The sequence below is a fragment of the Neovison vison genome, chromosome 3, assembly GCF_020171115.1.
Source record: "Neovison vison isolate M4711 chromosome 3, ASM_NN_V1, whole genome shotgun sequence".
In the NCBI taxonomy this organism is placed as follows: Eukaryota; Metazoa; Chordata; class Mammalia; order Carnivora; family Mustelidae; genus Neogale; species Neogale vison.
Window position 1 is genome coordinate 11,751,078 of NC_058093.1, and position 21,204 is coordinate 11,772,281.

General features: G+C 39.8%; 1 protein-coding gene across 1 annotated transcript in view; it reads right to left on the minus strand.

Annotated features, from left to right (window-relative positions):
- Positions 1–69: 69 nt before the first annotated feature.
- FTCDNL1 (formiminotransferase cyclodeaminase N-terminal like) overlaps positions 70–21,204 on the minus strand; it is a 146,174-nt gene continuing 125,039 nt past the window's right edge. The window contains 3 exon segments of the mRNA XM_044241238.1: positions 70–176; positions 1,834–2,003; positions 2,214–2,485. Coding sequence (XP_044097173.1) covers positions 2,422–2,485 — 64 coding nt within the window. The 3' untranslated portion in view covers positions 70–176; positions 1,834–2,003; positions 2,214–2,421.

Here is a 21,204-nt window from a genome sequence, read left to right on the forward strand (position 1 = left end):
CACTCCAATAGTTCACCAGCCTCCAGAGCAAAAAACAGGATTCAAGAATCAGATTTGAGTGGGGTCAAAGCAGAAGTCAAGGGAGTACTCAATCAAAATAACAAGGAAGTTGCAGGAAACGTGTTCAGGTAAACTAATAGGATTTGCCTCTTTGGCTTTTTGCTTCAGGAAGGCATCTAAAAAAGAAGAGAGTGATCACAGCATTGATGAAGATGTTAGAAAATTACACTTTTTATCCCACATGCTTGTTTCTCAAGCTCAGAAACATTGTATCTATCTATCTATCTATCCATTTTTTCCTCTGGATCACTTGATTTCCAAGCAGTGGCCTGCTATTAGGCAGAAGGTCCAGTCAAACATGGCATAATCACCACCCAGAACAGACTGAGACACATAGGCTGGGGCTGTAGACATGTATGTAGATCCCTTTTCTCAAGCTTCCCAGGAAGAGGAGTGGTGGACTGACCATGGCCAGATATACCATGTGTATGCCGCAGGAGAGACATCTAGCCCCTCTCCTGGTCTTTTTGTAGAGTTCTCATGAAAGCATATAAGGGGAGTAAAACAATGTAGGTTTTGTTACTAGTTGATTAGGGGAAATACATACCAGTGCTGAGTATACCAGTTGTCCAGCACCAATATCCCTTGGAGAACTTGTGCCAAGTTGAAACAGGCTATTGACCCTCCTGCTGAGGTGACAGGTATTAACTAATCCCAGCTGACTCCTGCCAGCCATACTAGAAAGATTCACTGAACAAGCCTCTTTGTATCTCCACAATTCTTAAGCTACTGAAACCTATTTGGAGAGTACCTACTACTTGCCCAGGGACTGAGAATCTTCCACTCTTGAGGAAATCAAGAGAGACAATAACATCCATATTTGATCCATGGCAGGGAGAGCTGGAACAACTAAAGGCTAGCCTTCCAGGAGTTCACAGTCTAGTGAATGATGTCAGAACAAATACTGACCACACAACATGGAAAATGATCTCACAGAGGTGTAAGCTACAGATGACGTGATGATACTACAAAAGACGTGGTGATCAACTCTGGTGGCAGGAAGAAGGGTTCTTAGAAGCCTTCCTAAGAAGTATATGCTCATGGGGAGGCAGGCTATAGGTAAGGGCTGAAGGAAGAGCATTCCAGGCAGAGGGAACCACATGTAGACAGGAACCCTACTTACAGCCAGGCCAAACGAAGTTTGAAGGAACACTCCCCCACACAGTATTATATATTTTGGAGGAGTCAAATCATAAGAAGTTAAAGTTCAACAGTGTAAAGGACCAAAAATTTCATAAATTTCATTAAGGAATGCCAGGTCCATTTCAAAGTCAAGATTCTTTTAGAAGCCTCTAGAGTATTGAATTGTTCCTCAAATGTCTTCTGTCCCCTCCTCCTACCTGAGTGGCCTGGTTGATATCCTCTTCCAGTAGGTCATGGAGCTGGGGCAATATTGGCTAAACTGACCTTGCTAATTGGCTTTCTTATCTTTTGGTCTAGGTGTTATTTTTGTCCCACCTAGAGTACCCAACAACCCAAGTACCTAACAGAAGCACAGAACTCCCCCTGCTCAGGTCAAAGGATATAGTTCCACTAAAAAAACTCAAAGTCCTGAAAATAAGAGAATCCTTCTTTTTAAGGTTGACTGTATCTGTTTATAATTCTTCCTGCTTCAGAAGTTGAGAGGTTTCACACTAGGGGAGTCACAGTGTCATCGGCCATGATCTGCATCACTGTAAAGTCGATATACTAAACCCTTTAGAGGCTTATATGTCTTTGCCCTAAAAAAATGACATTCTGTTTGTATCAGGGATGCCGCTGCGCTCCAATCACCTGCTAATGACTTCCACAGTCCCTTGGTAGCCCCTGTCCCTCTCCAACTCCCTTCCTCCTCAGCCAGGCAGTGGATGAAGTGACATTCTCGGTAGCTCAGGGAAGGCTTCAGGGAGTTGTGAATTTTCATATTCATACCTCTCAAGCTGGCACAAGAGTCTTGGCTTTTGCTATTCAATAGGAGAAATGGGAATAAAATTTAGAAGCGCATAAATAGATTTCTTACTTGTAAATCTTAACATGTTTTGAAAAGCGTGATGCATTTAAGTGGGTGAATCTGGCTGATGTTAATTTAGTGAGAGGGTGTATTTGTTATCAATTGCTGGATGGCAAATCCCCCCAAAATTTAGCAGCATAAAATAATAATAATAATCACTTACCTCTCGTGCTTCTGTGATTCAAGGACTTGGGAGTGGCTCAGCTGGGTGGTTTGGGGTCTCATGAGGTTACCAGCGAATGGTGTCTGGGCCTGGGGTCATTTTGAAGGCTTTTTCACACACAAGCCTGCTGCCCCAGCTAGGAAGGTTCCAAAGCCAATGGCTCAAACAAGTGGGCTCCTCGAGGATTTCTCTTTACTTGTTTTCTGTATCATGGCAGCTTTAGGGTATCTGAACATCTCACATGGCAGCTTGGGCCCCCAGGGACATATCTCCTAAGAGTATAGAGTAGGAAGCGTAAGGTGAAGGCCGTGTCACTGCCCCTAGTCCACCTGCAGAAATGTCAGAGGATTGCTTCCCCTCATTCTGTTTGGTAGAACTGACTCACTAAGTTTGGCCCATGTTTATGGGAAGGGTAATTAGATTCCACCTTTGTATTACAAAAGTGTCAAAGAATTTGCAGATTTGTTTTAAAACAATCACAAAGGAAGTCAGGAAGAGGGGAGTATCCACTGAAAATGACAAAAATTGAAAAACATAAAGCTAATTGTCATAATATCCACTGACATTTCTTTGAAATTTGTCATGAATCAAATTCAGACTTCTAAAAATATCTTAGTATCCCCTTTACCTTTTAGCTAGTTTCTAGTTTTTTGTTACATAATTCTATTTTTTCTTAATGACATCAGTTTTCTTTTTGATTCAGTTGATTAGATTTTGTTTTGCACCTACTGTATGCTAACCATGTGCTGATTCAGATACACATGCAAATTTGTACAGTCCATGCTTTCAAGGAGTTCATAGTCAAAATTACAATTCCTTGTGACAACTGCAACATCAGAAGCATAAACAAGGCATAGTGATGAAATAGATGTGGGAAAGAAAAATCACCTGATAAAATCGTACCACGTATTTTCATTCTACTTCACAGCTTTGCAAAATGAGACCTTCAATTGCACCTGTTGTAAATGGGCCATAAGCCCTGTTGTTGTGAAGGAGCCATAAACCCTGCTGTTAATATTAATTGAAGTAGTCCTGAAGGTTGTCTTTAATGCTAAAGCCAGACAAAGATTTTCTGAGGTTAAAACACAAAGGCTTAAGCACAGGATTCTCATCTAGGTATAAATTCTGAGATATCACTTGATCAAGTCCCATGTATCCAAGCAGATCTCAACCCAGCCCAAATCTATAGAAATCTATCCTACTGTTTTCAGGATAGTGCTACTAGGAATAGCTCTTGAATCTCATATGGTGAAAGATAATCTGCTCCACGGCAGGAGACCCTGATGTACCAGGCCCTAAGAGGAAGCCCAGGCAGAAAAAGGAGGGGACAGTACAGCACCTCAAGAAGGCTCTACTCAGAGGCTGGAAGAAGGAAGAAGGTCACTGAGGAGACAAGATACCGGCAATCGGAATTAGGAAAGGAGAGAGGAAAAGAACCAAGACAGTCCAACGTCAGTGACAGCCCAAGAGGGGAGACTTTTCATAAAGAGAGGGGCAACAACCCTGTGAATGAACCATGTAGGTGAACACGGATAAAGGCTAAGATCAGTGCTTCTCAAATCACAAAGCAGTTCAAGGACGTCACGGGTGACCTTCACATCATAGCTTCAATCGAGTGCCAGAAAGAAAAACTGCTGAAATTGCCCCAGATCACTCAGCACACAATTACCAGACAAGGGGCCCTGTAGTTTACTGGGATTGCAGCAAATTCCCCAATGCAATTCAACAACTATGCATTTGGGCATCTACTGAGTTTCTAGCCACTTTTTAAGTGACTCCACACTCCCCACCAGAGAGATTAGATTCCTTAGCCCAGTACTCATTGCTTCCCAATGTCATTAAGTCTCATTATCAACTACTATGTCCTCACATGCACACTTTACTTTGTCCTAATGTGATTATGCTTTAAAAAAAAAAGAAAAAAGAAAAAAGAAACACACACAAAAAACCCTCATGTTTAAGTTTTTATTTCTCTCTTGCTGCCAGAGAAGAAGTCCAAGGAGCTAATTCAGAGATTCACCATGGTAGGGATGGGTTATAGGAAATGAGAATGTTCAGATAAAAAATTTAGGCAGAATTCAGGAAAAAAAGTCATCTGGTTAAAGAATATCGGCCGAGGGGACAGGAGCCGACTTCCCAGAAGAGCCCTTAATTGCATTAAAGTTTATCAGAAAATGGCTTAAGCATTTATCAGGAATGCTAATTTCTTTCCAGAAGAATGTTGGTTGTGAACTGTCTCACACACAAAATATTTTATTCCAGACCAGTGTGGGACAAGTTTCTCTCCCATCTGTTTACACTTCCCTATGAACACGTCACAATTTCTCCGCATCAGAACACACTCGGTACCCACGCGAGCAACCCCCCTCTCTGGTCCCTGTCGCTTCTTGCTGCTTCTCACTGAAACAAATATTCTCTTCTCTGTATCATGGACTATTTTAAACTAGAGGGTTTCTTTTTTTTTTTTCTCTGTTCTAAACTACAGCTCTTTTATTACCATTCTTAATTTTCATTGTTGTTGACTGCATTTATATTTCTTATTTTAATTATACAAGAAATTTTATCTTTTCCTCTGTATGTACTTATCCATGTTAAGTAAAGGTAGACTAGTAAGTGTCTCATCCATGGTATAGAAGATGTTTTATAATGCAGTCTTCAACATGTTGTACTTGATGGAAATGTATCCTAACCTAATTACTTTATCATTAGTCAGATTAGACTCAGTATGAACCCTCAGTATGTGCCTTCTTCCTCAGGATATAAGATGGAAGCTTCACCTTTAGCCATTGCATCCTTACTCTCGCCGGCAGGAAGGGGGAAGGGGAGAAAGGCATGCTCCTTCTTTGTAAGGACATATTTCAGAAGTAGCGCACAATATTGTCAGAATCATTAACGCACCGAACACCAAAGCACATTCAATGACATCCTATTAGTTATGAGTTAGTTACATTACAACACCAATAGTAAGGGAAACTGAGGAATGGGCACAATTTAAATATTATAGGTTCTACTACTTAGGAGGAAAAAAGAAGAAATGTTGAGGAAGAGCTAAAAGTGTTTCCTTACATAGCCAGCTAATTCTAGTATTTACAAAACCGTATTTGTCAGGATCCTTGTTTTAATTTAACTTGTTTTTCCATGATCCTGGTATATTTATTCCTCTTGGGGTCTCAGTAAATACTAAGAGACTCTATTTTTTAATGTAGCGGAATATCGGTTTCAAGCTCTGGGAGTATATACATATTATATACATAACAAAAAAATGTTGGGAACCACTTTTATGGAAAACATCATGGTTCCCAACTTTTTCTGACCATGAACCACAATCAATAAATATTAAGCCCCACAATATATTTACATTCACCTAATATATTTACAAATGTACTACTATATTATATAAATTATAAAACATGCACAAAAAATTATAATTGGAAAGATAAGGTATAACTACAAATAAAAGTTCTAATATTTCCTTCCTTCACACCAATGGACTTTCTGAGGCAAACACCAATCTAACAGATGGTAAGTATCTTGACTTATGCTCTTCAGCTATCCCGCTCGTCATCATTTCAACTGAGAATTCAACCAAAGCCTAACAGCGGAGGCTAGGACAAAATGCTAACAATATACATTGTTATATTGTTACGTCCCACATGGAAAAGAAATAACAATTGTTGAAACTCCCACATTTTGGGTCTGACAAACAAATTAAGTGTCTCGACAAAATGTCTGCATCGAAAAACCCATTTGGGCTTTTTCACAACATAGTTGACTTTGTTAAAGAGTTCAATGTCTTCTTGTTTATGAAGTTTTAATTTTACTACTATTGAGTTACTCAGATGGAATAAACAAGGAACACTGCTGCTCTGCTCATTGTGGTCATGAATTACAGGGCCCTGGAGAAGCATGTTGAGGTACTTTGGAGTCTCGATTTCAGTGCGCTCCATGTATACCCAGTATGCTTCTATACAACGTGAATGGAGACTTTAAAAAGTCTTTCAAATGAAGCTGTAGTTGAATTTGCTGGACCCGTCATGTAGCATTTCCCTGAGGGCAAACTCCAAGATTGACAGCTCTCCCTTTGTGGTACAGAATAAAACTGAGCGATCAGGACCGAGCAGACCCCTGCCACATAGCTACTCACTGATATCAATTACTTAGCCTAATTATCTTGACAAAGTATACTATTCATTTAAATCTTTCATTTTTGGGAACCACAAAAGCAACAGACTACAGGGTAAATGATCACACCATCTTGGGACTGTTAATATCTAATATGTAGACTTTTGATCAAAGTCAAACATGAATCAAATGCCTTTAGAATAAAAAAAATTAAAAAGCAATTTAGAGAAAGTTCAAATATGGCTTTAGAAAGAGAGGTTTTGAAGGAGAACATGGCTTAATAGAGATGGGGGCTCTAAAAATGAAATTTTGACACATTATAATAAATAAATGCAGAGATAAAGACGTCCATAAGACCACTCAGGAACTCTCTGATGAGTTTAGATTTTGGAAGAATACATATAAAAATGCAAGGAAAGTCATATAACCAAGGACACAAATTGTGAAATGTATAAGAAGATTGTCAGAATCGTTAATGTGCTGATAAGCCAAAGCTTACAAAAGTGACAGAGGCAATAAAACCGATCATTTCCACTCTGTTTACATCACAGACGTGAACAAGAAGTAAAATGTACAGTGCCGGAGATGACAGTATAATGCTGGTAGATGAGAGAAGCATTTCAATCAAGGAAAATTATCTTCAAGACTTAGGAAGTCCAACATGGGTTAAAAGGGTACATGAATTTTGAGAAAAAATGTGCTGCTTAAATGAATGCTATACTCCATCTCCAGAGGACTCGCACCCCAGGATTCTAAGTGAACTTCCAGGCATGATTGCGAGTTGACTTAGGGTTATCATTGAATCAAGGAGACCCTGAGATGTGTCAGGAGACTGGAACAGAACAGATTCACTTCGGCTTCTTCAGAAGGTGGGCCATACAGCGTTTGGGAGCAGAGTCTACAAACTAAATCAGTAGACTTGATGTGGTTATTTGAAAAATCCCAGAGACAACTATTAAACAGGTGGGCTGTTGACCTTACAAAACAAAATGCTGATCAGAAGGCTCTGGTGTATATTCAGTGAAAATCCACTCCAAATGGCTTCATTCCCTTTTTAGTAAATAAAGTAAAAGCTGGACAAGTAATGAACACATACTACAATCACGGCACAAAGGAACTCTTATTAGACTCTTTCAATACCAACATGAGAGGCAACCCTTAAGCCACCTTTAGCCACAAAGGGCTTTTTCTTTTAGAAAAATTATTTCTTTTCTAAATATATAAGCAATATATACATATATTTATTTTAGATTTTATTTATTTATTTGACAGACAGAGATCACAAGTAGGCAGAGAGGCAGGCAGAGAGAGAGGGGGAAGCAGGCTCCCCGCTGAGCAGAGAGCTCCTCAAGAAGCTCCACGAGAGGCTCGAGAGGCTCGATCCCAGGACCCTGGGATCATGACCTGAGCCGAAGGCAGAGGCTTTAACCCACTGAGCCACCCGGGTGCCCCAGCAATATTTTTTAAAGCATGTAGACATGCAGTTCTTTCTTGACTCTAAGAAGCAATTCATTTTGAGATAATGCATCAATATAAAAACAGCTTTTGGGGTTGAGAAAGGAAATATATTAAATGTATAATTCATCCTAATTTACGAAGCACTAAAATATGAAAAACACACCTGAGCATTCAAGAAACACACACACACACACACACATTTTTTTTACAATGGAAACCATACATTTTATTCACTTGGCATCTGATTATAATCTTTGACTCCATGTCATTTAAAATTCTATTAACTTAATTTCTAGTGAATTGGTAACACATTATAATTTATTCAGTTATTACTCTATTACTCTGAATTTTTTATATAAATAATTTTGCAATTTATTATTCAGAAATATTTATCTTCATTTCTGATTATTTTTAGATTATTTCTGATACATTTCTAGAAGTGAAATTAGTGAGTAAAAAGATGTTTTAAAGATTCCTGATACACAGTACCAAACTAATTCTCTGAAAGCTTGCACCAATTTACATTATCACCAGCAGTGGTTTGAGAAAAAAACCATTTTCCCACAATTCAAAATGATCTTTACTTTTCAAATTCTTTGTTGATTTGGTAGGCAATAACATCATTTGACCAAGCAAATGATTTAATTTGGTTTGGATTTTATTGACTAGAGTGACACGGGAGTATTTTTCCATACAAATATTATTATTTGTGTTTCTTGTGTGAATTGTCTGTTACTGGCTTTTACTCATTTTTCTAATGGAAATTTATTATTTTCCTTCTCAATATTTATGTGCCCTTTGCATGTCAAACATATAAACCGTCTTCTCTACGATTTGTTGTAATTTTTTATGTTTTTCTAGTAAACATTTGTATCATTTTGTTTTAAATCTTCCTGTTCTCTATTTTAAACTCATCCTAAAGGATATATGCTTTTTCATTGGAAAGCTTACAAAGCTTGCTTCAATTGTTATATCTGGTATTTGACTTTACCTCTAGTATTTTGTTTATTCCTTTTGTTTCCGAGTAATGTCTTGCTGTTTATTTTGTGTGTGACTGTGTTTTGGTCTATGATTGGTGTTTTGATTGCTTTTATCTTCCACAGCGATTTGGAACACAGTCATCTTATTTTTTTAATTTTACTTGTGATTGCTTCTAAGTTTTTCAAATCATATGTGAACTATATTTCACAAAATACCAAATTCAAACAAAACCTCTGATTCTCATTATGTGATATTAGGAATTTGGTATGTTTATATTCTCCTTATCCCTTACCTCCTTCACTTTCTGGCCTTTATGATATAATCTGGGATTAGAGCTAGAGCATTACTACTAAATTATTAATTTTCCATTTTATAACTTTTAAAATATTTTTATATTTCCTTTCAAATGAATTACTTTATTTTTGCATTCAATTTTTTACAAATGTAATACTGATTGTTTTTATTTAAATGTACGTTTATTTGGTTTCATTGCTCACACTCAGCAGCATTTTATATTAGAACTTTAATGTTCTGGGAACACCTGGGTGGCTCAGTTGGTTAAGCAGCTGCCTTTGGCTCAGGTCATGATCCCAGCGTCCTGGGATCAAGTCCCACATCGGGCTCCTTGCTGGGCGGGGAGCCTGCTTCTCCCTCTGCCTCTGCCTGCCTCTCTGTCTGCTTGTGCTCGCTCTCTCTCCCTCTCTCTCTGACAAATAAATAAATAAAATCTTAAAAAAAAAAAAAAAAAGAACTTTAATGTTCTGGGTCCTGGATATTTTATGTAATTATCGGACAGCTAGATTTTGAAAGACCAAAATAGACTGACCAGATAAAATTTAACAATGGAGATGGAAAAGTAAGGAAGGAATGGTCCTTGACTGGCAATAATTATAATGAAAAAGACCAGGAGAGTTGAGTTGTTATAATCTCAATAGGACCAAACCGTGTAAATGGTGGCTTAAAAAGCAAACGCAAATACAACTGTCATGCTAATGAGCATAAGTCATAGGACAAAATGGTAGTAACTCCACTTCACTAGTTACAAGCCAGACAGTTTTTTGGCTGCTGTACTCAGGTCAGTTCTGATCCATATTAACATTTCAATCTATCAGGTGCCCAGAAGGCCAATTAAAAGAGAGACGGGTCCGGAAATCATGTCATCTAAAGACTGATTGAGAGAACTTGGGGCTTTAAACAGGGAAAAATGGGATTTAGGAGCCGGTAGTACTCATGTATTTAAAGGGCCATGATAGGTTTCAAAGACTCATTGATCCTGGAGGCAGATGTAAAAGAATGAGTCAAGTTTCAGAGAAGATTTTGACACAATAGGAGGAAATTTCCCAACAGTACGAGCTGTTCAAAATTGGCATGCGCGGCCTTACACACTAGCATGCTTCCCATGCCGTTACAGAAGGGAGGGCACCTGTTAAAGATGGCATATAACTTTTTTGATAATGGCAAAGAAATGATTGAAGGACGATAAATGGTAAAGTCCTTTCTTGCTACTCAGATGTCCCAGGAAATGTTCTTGGGACAAATCTCTGACTGTGTGTGATCTCCCAGCTCTCGCCTCCCTGCTACACAGCCTTCCCCCTCCCCCACTCCCAATCTTGCTTTCACCTGCTCCTTCTGTGCTTCCCCCCACCCCAAGCAGGAAAGAATTCTACCAGCAGACAACCTTCAGACTTGAAGGGCAACTTCAGCTCTTCTCTAGTCTCCAGGCCCTCAGGCCACCCTGCAGATTTTGGACTTGCCAGCCTCCATAATTATGACAGCCAATTCTTTAAATATTTTTTCTCTACACACACACACACACACACACCTTATTTGTCCTATTTCTGTGGAGAACCTTGGCTAATAGAGGTATGCTATACATTGTGGCTACAAAAAGACACTGCATGGGAAAGATCAGATTACATGAACCTACAACTCTGGTTCCACTCTGAAATCTGATTTACTTTCTTCTTCTTCTTCTTCTTCTTTTTTAAGGTTTTTGTTTATGTGACACACAGAGAGAGCGAGAGTGAGAGCATGACCAGGGGAGTTGCAAGCAGAGGGAGAAGTTAGGCTCCCTGCAGAGCCAGGAGCCTGATTTTGGGGTGGGGAGAGGACTCAATCCTAGGACCCCGAGATCATGACCTGAGCCAAAGGCAGATGTTTAACAACTAAGCCACCAAGGCACCCCTGAGATTTGACTTTCTAACAGATTCCAGATTCCATATAAAATTATACTACATTATTTACCAGACACAGCATTTGTATGCACAGGGCTATAGCTCACCAAAACTTTGAATATATCCTAATCTATTTACAGATAGATTAGGCAAAAATATTCAGGAAAGCATTGTTTAATTGAGCAATGGTAATCAAGGCATATATACATTACATATATTGGCCAAAAATGTGACCAAATTCTTGGGCTAAAACAAAACTGGCAGCATAGAATAGATTTCTCAGTGTCCTGTGCAGATCTACCTAAAATGGACTACTTATCATCAAATGCTACAGTGAGAATTCTTCTATAGAAGTATATTGTAGGTTCTTTTCAGAACATAGAGAAGATAATCTGTCCTCCAGGAATTCAAGACAGATTATTCAATCAATGACATCATTTGGGTGTCCCATTCTGCAACTGTAAGGAAGGGACACATTTTGTTCAAAGACTGAAGACCCTTTCATCTCTCCTCCCACTATACAACTCCATTTAGGTCTGAAGTTTTGCATCCAAAACTACATGAGCTTTTAAGACTTAGATATGATTCATCACAATCCTTTCCAAGAAGACTTATCTTTCAGTTCCTTCCAAATTAAAACAGCAATAGAATACCATTCCATAAAAAGCACAATGATATTACATAAATTGGGAATAATGCATTAAAATAGAGTTTGTAATTGGAGAAGTTACTAAAATAAGGAGCAGAGCAGAACAAATGACTGTGACAAGTCATAATGCAAATGAAAGGCCTTGGCTTACGCTTATTCAAGCTAGAAGGATGATAAATGGTAGAGTCCTTTCTTGCTACTCAAATATTCATATTTCCAATTAAATTGAAGTTCAAATCCAGTGTATCACTCAGAGGTATATTAAATTTAAATTTGCTACAGCTTTAATAGGCTTGTTTGAACACCCCCAGTGACAATCCCATGTGACTGAGACTTCCATATAAGTAGGAAGTTGGCTAAGCACCCTGAAAGATCCTACTGGAATCTGATACTCGGGCTTTCTCCTGAGAGTCTGTTATTGGCTGGTGGAAGGATGCAGTGCCCATTCACATGCTTGACAGTGTTTCCCTTCAATCCCGAATGCATTTCTGTATGCACAGACCCTTTGGGTAAAACCTAATTAAGGCATTTAGACTTCCAATTTCCTGCGGAAATCATAATCCTTTGTCTTTTGTCTTAGGGATCACACTGTCTACAGCAGTTTGCCCAGGGATATATGACAGCCAGCAAAGTCATATGTCTGAAAAGCAAGAGGACTGAGAAGTGTTCAGTTTGTGCATCTGATGATTGGGTATCTGTTTTCCCTTGTAGGTGTCCAGAGGGCAAAATCTGTGTCTGCTTTAATTGTTAGTATAATCCATAGTCTAGAGGCAGTGCCTATGGACTCTTCACAAACACAATCAGGTAAAGGGATGATGGGTAACTGTTGCTGATGTTGTTAGCAGTTGCCAAAGAATGAAATGACATTTATACTTTCAGTAATTATACTTTCAGTGTGCCAAACTCTTCTCAGATGGACCCAAACATTGCCACATTAGGCTGGATTCACATGATAGCAGTGATTACTTAATTATTCTACTGTGGGCAGAGGCCAGCTTGCAAAGGAAGCAACTTTCACAACTCATTAGACAAACCTTTGGCTGGCAGAGGGCAAGATCATCATCACTCAGTTGAGAATGAGGTGGGAGGGGGTGCAGTAATTTTTGCTGAAGACAGATGGCGCTATGAACTGCCCTGCCTTCCAGAGCTATGACGCCTTAAGTCCCACATCTTCTGGATAAAGCAGTTATCTTGCTAACCACCTCCAGTATGTAACCTTAAATAAGATCTACACAAACATGCACCACACAGGTGACATTTTTTACTGAATTCGGTGCAACTTCATAGAAAGACTCTGAACGTATGGATGGGATAATGCATATACTGCCACAGACTTCAGGGACACCCAGCAGGCCACAGCCCCACCCTCCTCTTCTCAGTTAATACTGGCAATTTCCAAATTCTCTGGACTAATTATCCACAATGTTGATTAAGAACACTTTTATTGAGTCTCAGGTTAGGTGTCAATTTAGCTGACAGGGGAAGGAGGGCTTAAGGGAAGGGCAGATTTTGGAGAGTATCAGTCACTTAATAATGTTTAAGGAATATTTCACTCATAAGCATGGAGATGCACATAATTTCTTTCTAAAAATTATTAATCCGGTAAAGAACAACTTTTGAGAAAATGCATATACATTCTAAAAATGTGGCAATAAGACAGGTGGCATATCTAGGAATAGCTTTAAACTCTAAGTGATGGTTATACTTAAGCTTCTCCACAAACAGACAAACGTTTCTGTGGTTTTCTTTTTTCCACTGAGTCTGTAATCTTTTATGATGATCACTTCATTAAAATTTACCACATGCTGACTTGTATTTCCTCAGTGGAGTTGGTGCTTCCTCCATGTTGATGCTGCTTTCCCTTTCTCTAGACTGCTCTTGATTTGACTAACATAATGTGCAGTTGAAATAATGTGCAGTCAAAATAATAACCTAAAAATGGGAAACCTTTTATTCCAAAAGGTGATATAATCAGCTTCAGTAATCTATAATGGAAACATTATAGAGCTAGAGCATTACTACTAATTACTATTACTACATTATAACCTAGAGGCCTATAAGCACAGAAAATATTCAGCCAACAGTGACCATCATTTTTGTGCCTTGGGCAAGAATATGACTCGGGTGACAGGATTTTGAAAAAGATCCTTAAACTGGATAATAATATCTTTGTCCCCGATACTGTGCTACCTCAAGACCCCCCTAGGACACCCTCCTCCCCAATGCACAGGTACATCAGCTTTCTATCTTTATTTCAGGCCACCTATCCATTCTATTTTATATTCATTTGACTGCACAGATTTTTCTGAGCCTAAAGTCTCCCAGAATTTATAGGCAGCTCCATTCTTACTGTGTGGCTGATCAGGGTTTGATTCTTCCTACAACTCCAATGAACTTATGCATGCATATATAAAGGAGAAAATTAAAGCAAATCCAGTTAGGTTCCAATCAATTTCTATAATTTGGTCAGAAAGTGTTTGTAAAATACTATATTCCTAATCCAATGTTGCAGGAATACTGAACCCAATTTCTGTACCCAAGAGCTTTTAATATTAGCCAGGTGCAGAATGCAACTTCACAAACACAAAAGTGACAATAAAACAACTTATATTAAAATATAGTGTAGTAGAAGTTCAGAGAAAGAATGGCTGATCCATGAAAGACAAACCAAGCAATCGAAGGCTCTCCTTGACCTGGTGCGTTCACGGAAAGCCCTGCGCTCCTGTTTACTTCGTATGTGAGAAAGAGCTGACTGAAGTCTTAGTTTGCAGCATGAATAGCTATGAAACATAAATTCTACATTTTACTTAGTAGACCATTGGGAAAATTTCAGTTAAAAACTGAAAACTAATGTAGGGCATGCCAGAATAGCTGGGGAAGTATCCCAAACTCACTGCGAACCCCAGAAGGAAGCCAGTGGGCTATCTCCACCATTCATCATGAGTGTGGACAGAGATATGATTACGTTAGTAAAAACAAACTGGTTTTCTAGAAGGAAACCTCTGGTAGTCAAATTTAGTTTTCTTTCTCATGAACTATGAATAAAATGATACTCATATCACCACATGGTTCAAATCATTTCCTGGAGTGCCAATGAGCTTGGAAACCCAGTGATCCCAATTTTAAAGTAATTCTTGGGGGTAATGGGCAAAAGGAATTGGCACAGCACAGTGAATCATTCATCACCTAAGCTCCCTTACCTCCCACCCCTAAAAAACAAAAAAAGAAAGAAAGAAAATTTCTTTATATTTTAGGTAGAAAAATTCTATTACTTTAGCCTGAGATTGAGTTTCATCATTGCATAGGTTCAGCTGACACACTCCAAATGAAAGAATACAGACAGACATTTGATAAGCTGTCTACCATGCATTGAGTTCATGGCAGCTGATTAGAAGAATATATTCTGAAATAACTGACGCTTCTTTGACAATACTCATCTATTACCTGCCAAGCTGCAAGGTAAGCTTTTGATATACCCAAATGAGGTAACACTGGAATAAAACTAACTCTAAGTTAAAACCTGAGTCACACTATTCCAAATAGATCCCAGATGACTATGAGAAAGTTATTTGACTGGAGAATAATAATTAGATAAGTAATACACGTTATTACATAGATGACAAACTTCAATGCGCTATACCATGTAAGTGCTCTTATCCTATTAAAATAAGAAATAACCTTGAACCCAAGAACTCAAATGGAATACAAATTTGGAATTATAAATTTGGAAGGCAATAGAAGGCAAAAGTTTGGAAAGTACTGTTAAAGATATGACTTACTTCCTATCAAGTCAGTGGGTTTACCTCTGAGTTTCAGACCCATGCATTAGACGAAATGTGTTATAATTGGTTCACTTTGGGTTAAATGGCTGATATTTTCAACATATGAAACCTGTTATTTTCTAGCTGAGGTTTATCCAGCTTTCCTATAGCTCCACAAACTTTCCATTTTAAATTACAGAACTTCCACGCTAATTATAAACTTTTATCTTTAAAAGTGCTGCTGCCTTTTAATCATTTGCTGCAGTTGAACCTTATAGAAGATGGTACTGTTCTTCGTTTTGACCTAGAAAGATTTTACTTGTCTAGCAGAAGCTCGACATCTTATTAATATTCTAGGAAGTCTTGGTCAAAGGCAGAATTTAATGCAAAGCAAAATGCCTAAACACAAGAAGGTAGACTTAGGGCGTACAAGAGTTTGTCTATGTTAGCAAAGGAAATAAAAGTTCTTATTTTTTTAACCTGTGGAATATATCAAGTGCTGTTTCTCCCTATATCAAAATTGGTCACAGCTGGGTTGGCTCAGGTAATGACTCAAGCTGTAGTCAGCGTGTGGTGAGCCCGCTGGCGTGGCTCTCTTCCCTGCGGTCTCCAGCTGTGCTCTACGCTAGAAAATCTGTGACCCTGGAGGTGGAGGGTAGAGTGGTAAGTGCAGACCCATCTCCAGAGGGGCCCAGACTGCTAAATAAATACGGCCCAGGGATAGTTGTTCAGTGGACTGAACCTTAAGTGATAAAGAGAAAAGGAGTGGACGGCCTTGGAAGATTACATTCATGCTTGTCTTTAAACACCAGACAGTGCAAACAGCAGTGACAATAATGACTCTGACTTATTTTGCGCTGCTCAGGACCAGGCATTGTGCCCTCTGCATGGTTTGTTTTTGCCTACATTTTACAGAGGCTCAAAGAGTTCCTATAATTTATGCGGTAATAGGGATGGACCTATGGTTTGGAGCAGGTATGCCTCATCCCAAAGCACATGCATACAATCCAGAGGCTTTCAAACCCTGATCTGTAGACCAAGAAGAACAGAGTCACCTAAGAAGTTTCTGATAAGCACATTACCAGGCCGTAAAGAGCCAAAGAATTTGATTCTGGGAACCTAGGGGCAGGCTGGGAGTTTGGTGTCTCTTTCTCTCTCTTTTTTTAAAACTATTCTCTAAGGGTTCCTGACCCCGATCCACACTAAAAAAACCACTGCTCTAACCAGTGCCTCCCAATCGTGTTCACACCAGGTCACATGAATAACAATGCTACCTGTATGGATTATACGGAGTAGTGGACGACACTGGTCTCCGACAGAAGTGATGGGTGTGGATGTAGCCAGAGCTGATCCTACGCAGGCCCGAGGGGCCAAAATTCCAGAATACAGGTGAGCCAGTCCCAGAACGCTGCTGGCTTGGTGGTGCCTCAGTTAGGATTCCCTGATCTAAAACCCAAAGCCAAGCTGTGAGATTCTTACACTGCTCCGTGGTTTGGTACCATACGCAGAGAAACACTTGTACGAAAAACCAAAAGAACCAAACTCCTGAGATGGTTTGACAGTTTCCAAGTCTCAGACCTACTCCCCAGGGAAGCTGCTGTGCTGAGAGGTTTATTACTCATCGGTCCCAGTTTTGATTGAGAAATGAATTACCTTTTGGGCAAAACGTAAGGAACTCAGGCTTAGAAGTGGGAAGTTGGAGAAGAGAAGGGGAAGAATTTTTCTTCACTTGTTCCAGGAAGGTGATTTTTCTAATTTGATAATAAAAATAATTAGCCCATAAGCTAGCAAATACTCAATAGATGAATGGGATTATTTAACTTCTCTCTAATGTTTAGGCAGGATGGCTCAAGGGTCTCCCTGAAGGCACTGTCATGCAACACTACTCAGAGATTTTAAATCTGGGTTTGCAATCTGACCCTGTCACTCACCAGCTTTAAAACCTTGAGCAAAAGATGAAAACTCTCTAACCTAATCACATGCACCTCCTGTGAGGACTAAATGAGATAGTAAGCGGCTCAGTAAGCATCCTTTAAATACTGATTATCCCGACCCCATTCATTGTGAATGTGTGGTAGCCCGCATAGCGACACGGGCTTGAAGGATCCCCCCTCCTCTCTGTATTGCTAGGATCGTGCTGGGAGCACTTAGCTGTGGCTGGTTTCTTCTGTTCTGAATAATGAGGGGCCACCCTGGTGGGAGCCATACCACCATACCACCCCCCATGGAGTGCGCAAGCTGGAAATCTGGGGGTCACCATGATTCCTCCTGCCTAGACGTGCTGAAGTCTTTCAGTGACACTATTGCAGCATCACGTACAATAGCCAAGCTGTGGAGGCAACCTAAAAGCCCAGTGGCTGATGAATGGATAAAGCAGATACTAAACACACACACACACACACACTTATACATACAATGGATGGTGGGTGAAATAAAGAGGTTTAAGAGGTATAAACTTATTTATTAAAAAATAAGTCACAGGGATTAAAAAAATACAGCATAAGGAATGTCATCAATACTACTGTAATAACATTGTGTGGTGACGACACTTATCCTGGTGAACATTTCATAACACATGGAACTGTCATATCACTACGCTATATACCTGAAACTAATATTACATTGTATGTCAACTATACTTCTATAAAAACAGAGGGGGAAAAAACCACTAATGTTTCTTTGTTATCTCTCTCCATGTTCCTTCAACCCAGAGCACTTGATTTTCTAATTCCTTCTACTCCCAAAGAGGCCAATTCCTTTGTAAAGACTTCTCTGGGTGCACCTGGGTGGCTCAGTGGTTAAAGCCTCTGCCTCTGCTCAGGTCATGATCCCAGGGTCCTGGGATAGAGCCCCACATCTGGCTCTCTGCTCCTCAGGGAGCCTGCTTCCTCCTCTCTCTCATTGCCTGCCTGCGATCTCTCTCTGTCAAATAAATGAATAAAACCTTAAAAAAAAAAAAAAAAAGACTTCTCTGATACTGGTGTGTGCCTCAGGTGTCTTCTTGTGGCTTTCACGAAAACCCTGTATTTCCAGTATCTTAAAACCCAGAGCTCCGCATCATAACCACTTGCTTCCCAGCCTAGATGAAGCAGCTGGTCCTGTCTGTGCTGGGAAGCAAGGACCTTGTCTTGATGTTTGTTATCTCCCCAGCACAGAACACAGTGGCTGCTGTGTAGCAGTGACTGGGAAATATTTGTTGAGTGAGAGATTTAACTATGGAAACTTGCCCTGCTCGAAAAAAGAAATGTCATAAGTAATTAGAACGCCCTTTGTATTTAACTAAGACCTAGGCAAGTGCTCTCAAGTCGAGCCTTTGAGTTCACCTTAAGAAAGAGTTGTTGCCTTTAAACCGCTAGCTCCAGGCTCAGGACCGCACAGGATGGGAGAGGCAGCAATGGGGAAGAAAAGGATGTGGGATGAGAATCGCAACGTCCAAGTTCTGTTCGCCAGTTGCACTCTGAAAACTTCATTTTAGGCATTCAAGCTCAGTTTTTCATCTACAAAAGGAGAAAGCTTAGACAAAAAGACTTTTCCTAGCTCCAAAATTCTGTATCAGAAAAAGCACATGCCAGGCTTGGAAGCAACATCAGTGCAGTTCTGCCTTTGGTTGATCCTGAGTTCCTTCTTTCAGGGCCATGGGAGATGAAGTGCCTGCCCCAGGCGGGTGCAAGTACACATCCTCACGTTTTTCTGTCCTCCTCTTCCTGCCCTCTCTATAAGCACCACATAAAGAAATGGCTCAGTAGGGGCGCCTGGGTGGCTCAGTGGGTTAAGCCGCTGCCTTCGGCTCAGGTCATGATCTCAGGGTCCTGGGATCGAGTCCCGCATCGGGCTCTCTGCTCAGCAGGGAGCCTGCTTCCTCCTCTCTCTCTCTGCCTGCCTCTCTGTCTCCTTGTGATCTCTCTCTGTCAAATAAATAAATAAACCTTTAAAAAAAAAAAAAGAAATGGCTCAGTAAATGCTCACTTGAATAAAGTGGGGGCCAGGGGCGCCTGGGTGGCTCAGTGGGTTGAGCCGCTGCCTTCGGCTCAGGTCATGATCTCAGAGTCCTGGAATCGAGTCCCGCATCGGGCTCTCTGCTCGGCAGGGAGCCTGCTTCCCTCTCTCTCTCTCTCTCTCTCTCTCTGCGCCTCTCTGTCTGCTTGTGATTTCTCTCTGTCAAATAAATAAATAAAATCTTAAAAAAAAATAAAAATAAAAATAAAAAAAATAAAGTGGGGGCCATTAACTAATAGAGAATAAAACAAAAGGATTTTTGATAAAAGAGAATTTTTCTAATGGTTTGAGTCTCAGCATTTGGATCAAAAGAAGTCAAAAAGTTGGTGATATAAGGAATAATGAATAAGGCAGAATATTCATTCCTAAGAAAACTTGGAGCACACAATATAGGACTTTAAAGGAATCAAGTTATTCTTCCTGCACAGTCTTTTTCATTTGGGCATTTCCATGTTTCCTGCCATCTAAGATAGGAAGCTGGAGGACATCCCAGATGTCTTCCTTCTTCCTTGTTTTTTTTAAATCAGCCATATATCAAATATTTATTTAGCACATATCATGTGCCAGGTAGTATGTTTGGACTACAGGAAAAAAAAAGAACAAAGACATAGCTTCTGACTTCAAGGCTGTCTCAGTCAGTTTGGGTTGACAGAAAAATCAAGATAATTACAAGATCTTTTGCAGATGCCTTCCTTTTTTGATCTATCACATTCAATAAGTCACTGATCATTCTTACATCATTACCAACAATAATCTCCTAATACGTCACTTGGCCTATAACCCCACTCCTCTCCAGGACAATTCTCTCTCTCTCTCTCTCTCTCTCTCTTTGGAAGATTTGTTTATTTATGAGCGAGAAAGCACAAGGTGGCCGCAGAGGGAGAAGGACCGAGAATCTCAAGCAAACTCATGGAGTCTGAGCAAGGAGCCGGACATGGGGTTCGATCTCATGATTATGAGATCACCACCTGATCCGAAACCTGGAGTCAGACACTAACCGACTGGACCACCCAGGCACCCCACCTCCAGGACAATTTTCATGTTTTCTGGAGGACAATCTGGCAATATGTATTGAAGTCATTGTAATTGTTCCTAATCCTTCAATCAGCAATTACTTTTAGGAATACATCATAAGAACTTTAATCAGATATGGGCACAAAACCACATATATACAATGATGTTTCGTGGGCTGTTGTTTACGATAGGCAAAATACATGGAAATAATACAAATATCCAATAATTATTTCTCAGTTGGAATACTTCGACATGATGGAATGCTATGCACTTGTTAAAAATCATTTTGCAGAAGAAAAGTGATGGGGAAATGTTCAAAATACACTCACTGTTATGTGAAAAGGCAGGCTATTAAACAGAAAGTACAGTATGAGGCCATTTAATACATACATATGCATGTGCATATGTGTGTATGTGCACAGACAGAGACATACTATGTTACACACATCTGTAGAAGACGGATCAGAAAAATCAATACAAAGATGTTAACAACAGTTATCTCTGAGTTGTTGGAGTATTCGTATTTTGGGGTTTCTATTACATTTAATGTGTTTTATTTATATAAAAGAAAAAATATTATTAAAATGCAACCACACAAATCCAATTATGTCAACTCTTCAAGGGATCCATCACCTCAAAAAGCAAAGTCCTAACATGGCGCCCGAGAGTCCTCCCACCCTAACTCCTGAGCAACCTCTACATCTCTGGGTCCTCATGCTCCCATCCGTCCACCTCACTCTCCAGTGCCATCAGACATGTTTCCTCTTTCACCCACTGCGACTTTGCACAGTGGGCCCTCTCCCTAAATACCTTTTGCCTTTCTGTGACTGGCCAAC